Source organism: Taudactylus pleione, unplaced genomic scaffold, assembly GCF_031769625.1.
Source record: "Taudactylus pleione unplaced genomic scaffold, aTauple2 ptg000246l, whole genome shotgun sequence".
NCBI lineage: Eukaryota > Metazoa > Chordata > Amphibia > Anura > Myobatrachidae > Taudactylus > Taudactylus pleione.
The window spans coordinates 78586-90828 of record NW_028284648.1 but is presented as its reverse complement, the minus strand read 5'-3'; the positions used below and the strand labels follow the sequence as shown (position 1 = coordinate 90828).

At 46.5% G+C, this 12243-nt stretch overlaps 1 protein-coding gene across 1 annotated transcript in view; it reads left to right on the top strand.

Moving 5' to 3' along the window:
• The window catches only part of SMC4 (structural maintenance of chromosomes 4), a 142092-nt gene that overhangs the window by 59758 nt on the left and 70091 nt on the right, over positions 1 to 12243 (top strand). Inside the window, exon 9 of the mRNA XM_088479818.1 lies at positions 162 to 312. Within this exon, the coding sequence (XP_088335944.1) occupies positions 162 to 312 (151 nt within the window). The remainder of the gene's footprint in view (positions 1 to 161; positions 313 to 12243) is intronic.

The following is a 12243-nucleotide window of genomic DNA, read 5'->3' as shown; positions in this document are numbered from 1 at the left end:
ATGTGGATAAGAGTGATCATAAAATTGATCATATTGGTCACAATCTTGCACCTTAATAAAAAAAATAACCAGTACTTACTAGACTATAAGGTGCATGTTTTTCAACATATATTTTGAGATGCGTATGTATATGTACATATATATTTTATTTTATTATTTAGGCAAATCAATAAAATCACCAAATTTATCGAAGAGAATAGAGAGAAATTTACTCAGTTAGACTTGCAAGATGTTGACGTTCGTGAGAAGCTGAAGCATTCAAAGAGTAAAGTGAAAAAACTTCAGAAACAACTTCAAAAGGACAAAGAGAAGGTAAAGCTTGTTTGTCAGTTTTAAACTATTACAGGTTGAGTCTCCGATATCCAAAATGCTTGGGACCAGGGGTATTTTGGATAACGGAATATTCCGTAGTTTGGAATAATTGCATATCATAATCAAATATCTTGGGAATGGGACCCAAATATACACAGAGAATGCATTTATATGTAATATACACCTTATACACAGCCTGCAGGTCATTTTATACAATATTTTCAATAATTTTGTGGCTCAAACAAAGTTTGTGTACATACATGAAATTAATTTATGTTTCATATACACCCTATACACAAAGCCTGAAGGTAATTTTATACCATATTTGTAATAATTTCTGCCTTAGACAAAGTTTGTGTACATTGAACTATCAAAAATCAAAGGTTTCATTTTCTCAGTCAAGCCAAAAAAATTCCGTATTTCGGAATATTTGGATATGGGAGACTCAACCTGTATAGTGAATGTGAAAATATTTATGTATTAATACTAAGGGCCATATTCAATTAGCAGCGAAAACGGTTGTGTTTTTCGCCATTGTCAAACTTACGTTTTCGATTAAAAAAAACTGGTGACATTTTCGACAAAAAACAGGCGAAAACATCAACAGGCGAAAAAAAACTGGAGAAAAGTTTTTTCCAGACAGGCGGGAAAAAATGCAAAATCCCTATTTTTGGATAAAAATGTGGGGATTTCTTTCAGAACCCTTTGGCCATCCTACCTCGCCCCACCCCTCCCCTAATGATAAATTAGCGGGGGGAAAAAATTGCAAGTTGCCTACTTTGGCGAAAAGCGACTGCGCAAATTTTTAGTGGAGAAAAAAAACTCGTTCAAAATGGTTTCAACGTATTGGGTCTGATTTTTTGATGGGCGGTATGGCTGTGTCGTGTTTTAAATATCGCACGTGATCGCAGCAGGCAGGTTTTTAAATTGTGTTTTTACGAAACGGAAATATACTTGCACCCTTTTTAACATACTCCCAATTTATGTGGTACAGTAATTTCCTGGAAAAATAAGAGATATGGTAAGAACTTACCTTTGTTATCTCTATTTCTACGAAGTCCATAGGGTTCCACAGGATACCTTGGGGTATAGGTGATGGCTCTGCCGTCGGGCACTACACAGTTAATCTTTTAGTCCCAGGATGCATCGGGGCCTCCTCTCCTATAACCAGGCTTAGGCACCCTCAGTTACATACCTGGTAATAGTAAAGGAGGTGGAGTAGGAATACTACTGTCCCAATCTTTTACATACACAGTTATTCCACAGGTACTATCCCTTACATTTACATCATTTGAAGTACATTCTATTAGGACTTTCACTCCTTTCTCTCTGCGCATTGCTGCTATCTATCGTCCACCTGGACCACCCAATCAATTTCTGGAACATTTTTCTGCCTGGCTCCCTCACTTCCTATCCTCTGACATCTCCACCATTACTATGGGTGATTTCAATATCCCCATTGACAGTCCACAATCCCCTCATGCCTCCAAACTTCTCTCCTTAACATCTTCTCTTGGCCTCTCCCAATGGACTGACTCTTCTACTCATCAAGATGGCCACTGCCTTGATCTTGTATTTACCAGACTATGCTCAGTCTCTGATTTCACTAATTCTCCTTTCCCTCTCTCAGATCATAACCTTAACACCTGCACACTCTCCTCCATTACATCAGCCTCAATGCCAAGCAAATCAACCAAACCTCCTCAAACCCGCAGAGATATTAATGCTATTAATTTTGAACAACTATCCACCTCTCTGCAACAATCACTCTTACCTTTTTCTACTTTCACTTCTCCTGAGACTGCTGTATCACACCTGAACCAGACCCTAGAACTAGCCCTTGATGAAGTAGCTCCAGCTACCCATCACATTCCGCGTAGACTTAGACGTCAACCGTGGCATTCCAAATTCACAAGACACCTACAAAAAAACTCACGTAAAGTAGAACGTCAGTGGCGAAAGTCTCATACTCCAAGTGACTTCCTCACATATAAGACGACCTACCACTCTTATCTTAATGCACTGGATAATGCCAAACAGACATATTTCCAATCTGTTATCTCTGCCCAAGCCTCTAACCCCAAGCGACTTTTTAATACATTTAAATCCCTTCTTACCCCTCAATCACCCAACCCACCTCCTACTATCAGTGCACAAGATCTTGCTTCCTATTTCAAAAACAAGATTGATAATATCCGAAATGAAATGGTATGCACTTCCTCAGCCAGGGTCTTGTTCAATTCCATACCTGAACCCAGTGGCACATTCTCATCATTTGACCCCACTAATGAAGATGAAGTAGCTACACTCTTCTCATCCTCCTACTCTACTACCTCTCCTCTTGATCCTATACCCTCACAAATCCGTAAAGCTCTGTCTCCTGTGCTCGTTCCACATTTAACTAAAATCTGTAATCTCTCTTTCTCTACTGGTATCTTTCCATCACTGTTCAAGCATGCAGTGATCACTCCCAAGCATGCAGTGATCACTCCCATTTTGAAAAAACATAATTCTGACCCTAACTCTCTCTCAAATTACCGTCCTATCTCCCAGCTACCTTGCCCCTCCAAGCTCCTGAAGAGACTTGCCTACACTCGCCTCACACACTTTAACACCCACAACTTATTGGATCCACTTCAGTCAGGCTTTCGTTCCCAACACTCCACTGAGACAGCACTGGCTAAGGTAGTAAATGATCTGGTCACTGCCAAGGCTAAAGGCCGTTACTCACTTCTAATTTTTCTAGATCTCTCAGCTGCCTTTGACACTGTTGACCACTCTCTTCTCATACAAACACTACAATCCATAGGTCTTCAAGACACAGCCCTTTCTTGGTTCTCATCTTACCTATCTAATCGCTCTTTCACTGTTCGCTTTTCTGATTCTACCTCCACCTCGCTACCTCTATCAGTTGGCGTACCACAAGGTTCAGTATTAGGTCCTCTGCTTTTCTCAATATATACCACCTCTCTTGGCAAACAAATCAGCTCTTTTGGTTTTCAGTATCATCTGTACGCGGACGATACTCAAATTTACCTATCCTCCCCAGATTTGTCACCATCTGTGCTGGTCCGTGTCACTGAATGTCTCTCTGCCATTTCATCTTGGATGTCATCTCGCCACCTAAAACTTAATATATCCAAAACAGAATTAATTATATTTCCACCAGCCAATAGCAGTGACTAAGCTAATATCTCTATTACTGTTGACAACTCGACAATCTACCTCACCCCACAAGCTCGCTGCCTAGGTGTGATCCTTGACTCTGAATGTGGGGAACAAAAGACAGTTCAATCTGTCTCTAAATCCTGTTACATACATCTAAGAAACATAGCCAAAATTCAACCATATCTTACGCAAGACACTGCAAAAACTCTTATACATGCACTCATAATTTCCCGCATTGACTATTGCAATAGTCTTCTTTTTGGTCTTCCCAAAAACAGGCTCTCCCCACTACAATCCATTTTGAATGCAGCTGCGAGGTTGATCTTTCTCACCAAACGTTCAGTGTCTGCTGATCCACTCTGTCAGTCCCTCCTTTGGCTGCCGGTCTTCTACCGTATTCAATTTAAAATACTTACACTCACACATAAAGCTATTAATCAAACCACACCAACATACATCTCTTCACTTATCTCAAAATATCTTCCAACCCGACATCTCCGTTCTGCACAAGATCTGCGTCTGTCATCCTCGCGCATTACTTGTTCCCATGCACGGTTACAGGACTTTTTTCGGGCTGCACCCACCCTGTGGAATGCCCTCCCACGCACAATAAGACTTTCCACTAGTTTCCAAACATATAAGCGTTCTCTGAAATCTCACCTCTTTAGACAAGCTTATCAGATTCCAGGACTGCCCACCTAACCTTTTATAGCTCCCTATCTAACTCTCTTCTTATAGTAAACACCTATCACATATTCCTTTTCTTCAATTGAACATCCTCCTAACCCTAGGCCAACTTTCCAGTGTGATTGGATTATACAGCCCACCAAGAATATCTGCAATTGGGCTGGACCAATTTGCAATAGCACCTCTCCTTGTGTATCAACACCTATTTCCCTATAGATTGTAAGCTTGCGAGCAGGGCCCTCTTACCCTTATGTATGTCTTTTACCCAGTATAATGTTAATCTTGCTGCGCTATATAAGAAACTGTCAATAAATAAACATACCAAGCCATAGGCCAGAGGAGGAGAAAACAGAGAGACGGAAGACTGGAACACACGAGTCACACTCTCACAGAGAAGGAGACGGAAAACCGGTGACCAGAACTAAACCCACATGTGAAGCACGGGTGGGAGTCCTGTGGAACCCTATGGACTTTGTAGAAATAGAGATAACAAAGGTAAGTTCTTACCATATCTCTTATTTTCTACTGCAAGGTCCATAGTGTATCCACAGGATACCTTGGGGATGTCCCAAAGCAGTACCTTCAAGGGTGGGGACGCTCCTGTGCAGAAAGGAGAATCCGTCGCCCGAAGGAAGCATCCTGAGAGGCAAAGGTATCAAATGTATAATACCTACAAAGGTATGGACAGAAGACCACGTGGCCGCCACACAAAGCTGAACAGCCGAGGCGCCACGGCGAACTGCCCACGAGTGATCCACAGACCGAGTAGAATGAGCAGTAACAGCGGTACTGGAACGCCCTCATAAGTGCAAGCCTCAGATCGCCATGCGATCCACCTTGCCAACGATTGTTTGTTGGTAGACCAACCCTTCTTATGGAAACCCTGGAGGACAAACAGGGAGTCCACATAAATACGTAGAACACACACCACATCCAATGAGGCTTCACCTGCTGAAAGGTCTGGTGAGATAAAGGCTGGTAATATAATTTCCTCATTAATGTGGAAACAAGACACCAGCTTAGGAAGGAAACCAGGGCGAGTCCTAAGAACCGCCCTGTTCCTGTTGAAAATCAGAAAGGGAGGACGAAGAGAGAGCCCCCAAATCTGACATCCTTCTCTAGCTAGAAGAAATACAACCTGCACTGCAAGTTATTTGAAGTCCACTGAACCCCAGAGTTCAAATAGAGGTCCTTGGAGAGCCCTAAGGACACAGCCAAATCCCAAGTAGCCACTAGGGTGACAAAGGGAAGCTGAGTGGGAAGAACACCCCGCATAAGGGTGCAGATAACAGGAAACGGAGCAATCCTACACTGAAACCACACTCAGTGCGGGAAACATGCACCTTCAAGGAGGCAAGACGGAGACCCTTTCTAAGCCCGCCTGTAGGAAAGCCAGAGCCATGGTTATCCGAAATATTTGTAGATCCGTACCCCCTGGGACGACACCATTCAAAGCAGGTATGCCACACCCTGTGGTAAATCCTGGCAGAAGCATGTTGCCTAGCCCTGAGCATGGTGTTCACCACAAAGCTGGAGAACCCCCTTCCCTTAGGAGGTATGTCTCAAGTGCCATGCAGTCAAAGACAGGCTACCCAGGTCCAGGTAAAAGGACCCTGAGACAACAGGTCCGTACCTTTGAGGCAACAGTGTCGATAGAGAGACTCCATAGATCTGAGCACCAGTGACGTCTGGGCCATGCTGGAGTCAGCAGCAGGATCGTACCCCCATCTAGCTTGAACTTTCGAAGCACATGAGGAAGAAAGGAGAACGGAGAAAACTGGTACACAAACTGGAAGGTCCACCATACCGACAGAGCGCTACCAGAAGAGCCGCAGCGTCTCTTGTTCTGGACCCGTACACATGCAACTTGCGGTTGTCTGGAGGCCATGCGATCTATATCGGTAAGGCCCCGTTTGCTGAAATACCTCCTGGTGAAGAGACCATTCCCCTGGATGAATATCGTGCCAGCAGAGGAAGTCCGCTTCCCAGTTGAGGACTCCTGGGATGAACACAGCTGAGATGGTTGGGAGATAACTCCCGCCCAGGTTGTGGAATACCACCTTCATGGCCACCAGACTTTGAGTTCCTCCTAGACTGTTTATGCAAGCCACCGTGGTGGCGTTTTCTGGCTGACTTTGCACAGGTCTTTAGTGCAGAACGAGTCTTGCTTGTTGCAGCGCGCTGAGCACTGCCTGAAGTTGCAAAATACTGATCAGGAGGGCAGATTCTGCTAATGTCCACCGAATCCTGAAAGACGTGGACCTGTCACAGCGCCCCAGCCCCGAAGACAGGCATCCATCGTGAGAAGGACCCATTCCAGGATCCAAAATGAGCGTCCCTTGTTGAGATGACACGTCTATAACCACCAAGTTAGAGACAGGCGCACCTTTAGAGAAAGCACCATCGTTTGTGTCTTTATCCAATGGGGTAATCCATCCCACCCGGAGAGAGCTAAACCTCTGCAGAGGTCTGGAATTAAACTGGGCATACTCCTCCATGCCGAACGTCAAAACCATGGACGCATTGCTGTGTGAATGGACACTCGGCGACCCTGTAGACAAGTGCATATCCTTGTCTGCAACACAAATCTTTTCTTCTGTTAAGAAGATCTGCTGCTGATGAGAGTCCATTAGAGCACCCAGATGGATCATCCTCTGGGATGGAGTTAGGGAGGACTTCTTCCAATTTATCAGCCAGCCATGAGTCTGCAACACTGATCTAGTCAGTTGCAGATGGCTGCAAAGTACTTCTGGAGATCCTGCTGACGGTAGGAGGTCGTCCAGATAGGGTAGCAGGCAAACCCCCTGGAGCCGTAGGTGGGCCGCCATGACCGCCATTACCTTGGTAAATACCCACCGTGTCGTGTAGAGACCAAAGGGTAGAGCTTGAAACTGTTAATGGTGATCCCATACAGCAAATCGGGGGAAACGTTGATGAGCTGTGGTAATAGTGATATGCAGGTAGGCATCCTGGATATCTCCAGGTTCCATATCTAAAATAATGGAACTCAGTTTCCATCCTGATCCACGGTACCCTGAGAAATTTGTTTAGGGACTAGAGGTTGAGGATAAAACTGTATGAACCATTCGGTTTCTGTACCAGAAAGAGGTTGGAATAATAACCCATTCCCCATTGGGGTAGCGGAACAGGCACTATGGCACCTGCTTGGAGCATAGAGTGCACAACTTTCTGGATTTCCAGGGCCTTTTTCCAGAACTGAGTGAAGGCCAGCGTGAAGAATTGATAGGGAGGCCTTCTGCGGAAAGAGAGGGCATACCCGTGAGAGACCACTTCTCACTTTAGGGTCACCCAGGGGGAGGCCCGTCCCGTCCCGCAGTAGGCTTGTCTGCCGTCTCAGGAGCCGGGCGTCTGGTAAACCAGGGTTGCTTACCTGCCAGTTTAAAATCATACGCAGAGGATTAATAGGACCTAGAGAAGGCTTGGCAGCCTGGTATCTAGTGCTCCAAGCCTGTTTCCTGGTTTTAGCAACCTTTTTCGCTCCGAAGGGTCTCGGAAAAGACTGCTCCTTAGGTGTACCTTGGGGACAATAGGATGAGGTCCCTAGATCCGGATGTAATCGGAGCTGAAGGCAGACATGCAGATTTAGCTGCTGCCAGCGTATCCACAATTTTGTCTAAATCAGGGCCAAACAGAACCTGACCATTATAAGGGAAACATTCCAGGCCCTTCTTGGAGTTAGCATCTGCTCTCCAAGTACGTATCAGTCCATGGCCCGAGCCACCCAACAGACTGCCATAGTCGGTCTGGAGGCCCCTCCAGGGAGGGTATTAAATGGACCTAAGACACACCTACACCTTACGGTCCGTAGCATCAGTCAGAGATGAAATGGACTGTGGTAAAGCTGCACATGTTCCATGAGAATCCACCTGAGGGGGAGACTCCCATTTAGTGAAATAGCTGTCCACAAAAACGTATGCATAAGACAGGCACTTTTGTGGCTGAAATAGTTTCCCTGGCAACCTCCACGCCTCCTCTAAATGATCCACCGACTGGCCAGATAGGGAAAAACAGTAGCTGCACCCTTAACATCTTTAAAGTAGGCATATGTGGGCGTAACCGTGGGGAGGCCATCATGAACATGGCCATACGGACGGCCCGTATGAGGCCTGGAATAAATATCTTAGACCTAGCCTCAACCTCTTTAGGAGTGGGCTTCCTCATCCGACGTCATGTCATCATCATCCTCATTATACTGTGATTGGGGGTGACCGCAATGGTCTACCGTAGTGGACAACGTGTTTGCCCAAACCGGTTCCTCGGGGAGGTGGCTGTGAAGAGTAATATTGTGCCACCATTTTGTCCCGGGACCCCTATTACCGGGGATGGGACTACTGCCTGCTACGGAAATCCCTTTGAGGAGACCACAGGAGGGGCAGACAACCTATTCACCAATGCATTCAAAGCTTGTGCAAGACAAGCCCCTGTGACATTATAGGCACAGCAGGAGTACAGGAAAGAGCATAACATGTTATACATAAGCCCTCCTGACATACATCCCCTTCTCCAATGCCTACTATACATCTGGAGCAGGCAGGCAGGAGAGGAGCACCATTTTACAGTGAATCATCACTCCCAGACATGACAAGCAATGTGACCCATCACACAGTGAGAACTTCTGACTGGGAATTTGTGAAGCAAATTCCTACCCTGACAGCACTGGTACTGAGAGGGCTGAAGGGAGGAAAGTTAGGGATAGTTAAAATGGCTGGCAGTAGAAATCAGACACACAGCGCTAGCATAAGTCACAAACTATGCTGAGAAAACAATCTGCACAATAGCACTATAAATCAACTACAAGACTAATGTCCAGTAGGGAATAGCGCTACATACACTGACCTTATTCTGAAGAAGAGGTATGTAGGGGGGAGCCAGGCACCGCACTGTCTTGAAACCAGCGTTGTAAGCCCAAAAAGATGGCCGCCGGAGAACTCCGTGTGGGCGTGCCCGGAGAAGAAGCGCTGGAACAGCCCGCTGAATCACTCAGGAAACACGGCGCTGTGTGCAGAGGGGGAGACGCCGCCTGTGCTGAACAGGGAAGCGTGCTCCCCTGGCATGCATTTAACCCCCCGGATGCTGGGGCACAACTCTGCGGCGCTCCAGCCCCCTGTCCTGGAGGTTCAGTGGTAGCACAGGATAGTACCTGGCTCCACAAGCAACCATCCCCAGGGAGCCCCCAAGCCCTGGGGACAAAAATGGACTGTGCATCAGCCAGCGCCTACTGCAGACGCCCGCTGCTTACCTGAGCTGTCCCCCTGCGTTCCGGCCACAGTCCAGGGCACCCGGGGGTTCCTGCTAGCTGGAACCCTCAAGCGCCCGCCGAGTTTCCAAGATCAGTACCGGTGGTCGGCGCTGGCGAAGGTGTCGGAGCGGCAGCAAGGACGTCCGCTGGACTGTCCGTGCTGACAGTCCCCCTGTGCAGTGATCCGACTCTGGCCGGGCACCTACGAAACTGAGGGTGCCTTGGCCGGGGTATGGGAGAGGAGGCCCCAGTGCATCCTGGCACTAAAAGATTATCTGTGTGGTGCCCGACTGCAGAGTCATCGTCTCTACCCCAAGGTATTCTGTGGATACCCTATGGTCCATGCAGTAGAAAAAAATTGCTTTTTTTTTTTTTTTCAACGGTTTTTTTTTCTAAGCCCAAAATTTGCAGGGTTGGTTTCCAAAGGGTTCTGAATTAAATCCCCACATTTTTTGCCAAAAATGGGGCTTTTGCATTTTTTTTCATCTGGGATGGAGAGCTTTTTCTCCAGTTTTTTTTTCACCTGTTGCTGTTTTCACCTGTTTTTTGGCGAAAACGGCTGTTTTTGACACTGGCGAAAAATACTGCCGTTTTTCCGCTAATTGAATATGGCCTTAAGTTGTGGTAAAAACTACATCACCACATTTAGCGTAGGTATGGTATAAAAGATCAGCAGTGCTCTTCTTTTTTTTTTGTTCTTTTAATCCTAACCCTAACTGTCCCCTTCCTAAACCTAACCCTCAACCAAGTGCCTAGCCCTAAATCGAACCTAAAATTAGCACAAAAATTATGAAAAAAACCATTTCACAAAGTCGACCTATTGACTGTCTATCTAGACACTGTAGATCAGGGGTGTGCAATAAGTGGCCCTCCAGATGATGTAGAACTACACACCTCTGCATGCCCACACCACAATTGCTATTTGGCCATGCTAAAAATGTTTTAGCTCATGCTGGAATGTGTAGTTTAACAGCAGCTGGAGGGCCGCTTATTGTCCGCTCCTGCTGTAGATCTTCCATCCGGATGCTGTTAACGACCATCGGGAGCGTGCATCTTTTCATCGGTAAGTGCTTACACACAATTTGAACGATATATTGCAGAAAGATATAGTTATCACCCATATCGTCCAGTGTGAACAGGGCTTTAGAGGAGAAAACTCAAGAACATTGCAATAAAATCTAATTAAAGCTTGAAAAGACCGCCTGAAGTATAGTCGCAATGCTGCCGAAGAAAAGCACTTTCAGCAGTTCGATTCTCCACGGCATGGAGAGCAGCTGCAGTGTAATACCCCTTTTACACCAAAATCCCGGGTCGAACTCTGCTTCAGACCCCGTTTACACTGCAAATCGACCCGGGTTATTCCCGGGTTTGCCCTGTTTACACTGAACCCGGGTTATTCCCGGGTTTGCCCTGTTTACACTGAACCCGGGTAATCCCTGCTTTTCTCTATAGAAGTCATTAAAAATTGTCTGTTTTAAGGTCTGACAAAGATGGTCACAAAAGGCAACAAAAGAGAGGGGTGGGGACTGCTTACAGCATTGCTACAGGTTGCTGTTCTGGCTGTGTATCACCCTGCATTTGTGGCTGCTGGTCAGGCTGTGGTGCAGGCTGCAGTTCTGGCTGTGGCAGGCTGTGTGCCTGCCTGCTTTTGTGGCTGCTGGTCAGGCTGCTGTGGCGAAGGGGGTTAGGCAGGCAAGCGATGGCTTCATGTGCGTCTCTCTCTGCAGGGCAATGACAAATTACATCAGCTACCGATGCCCCTGAAGCTCCAATCAGCATCTTTCGGAGCTAGCCGGGTCAAATAATCAGGGTAGCACCCGTTTACACTGCCTCATGACCCGGGAACAACCAGTTTTCAGCCCTGCTCTCTACCCGAGTAAGATTGCCCGGTAAATCGACCCGGGTTATTTTTTTGGGAGCCGTTCACACACAGCCTCAACCCGGATCGACCTGGCAATAACCCGGGTTATTTGTTTGGTGTAAAAGGGGTATAAGAGTAGGTCTCAGGGCAGGGCTTTGGACAGTGAGTTACATGGCTTAAGGTGGCAGGGGTCTGTATGATGGCATGTAAAAGCATTGGAAGAGATGTACACTCACATCTTTAGTGATAAGTGCCTTTACCTAAGGATTCATTCGAGCAGTAGGCCTGTCACCTACTGACTGAAAGCAGGAGACTGATGCAGAATTTTTTTTTCTGCGTCTACAACAGTCTGCTTGCTCTATGTGGCTGGAGACAAGGCACCGTAATGAGCAGGAAATACAGGGAACTAAGCAATGTGAACCTGGGGCTGATGGTGTCTGATCAACAGGTCAGTCTCTTAACATAGCATTAGTAATGACTGCAGGGAAAGGTCACATGGTGCCAGGTGGTCACCTTATGAACTCTGGGCCTGATTCAGAGCCGGACGCTATTTGCGCTCGCTCGTTCAGAAAAAGGGGCCGGATATTTAAATAGAGTGCTCGCTCTTTGCGGTCTATTGACGCCTCTATGTCTGAACGAGCGAACGAAACATGCGCTCGCTATTTTTTTAAAAACGCCCCCTGGCCGCTCACATCCTACTTCATCTCCGCTATTTATTAGATTAATCGAGTACATCGAAAGGCGTATGAATTGCTCGCAGTGCTTGTGGTAGCATTTTCCTACCGCAATCATGCGAGCAGTTCAGGCTAAAAGACAACCAAGTGACGTGGTCGATGACGCTGCTTTGTTAATTATGCACACCCTTAAAACGCCCGTTTTGACCGTTTGGCACGCCTGCGTTCGGATCTCCACTCACCGTTTTCAAGCACCTTCCCCTGTTACCACCCACAAACGT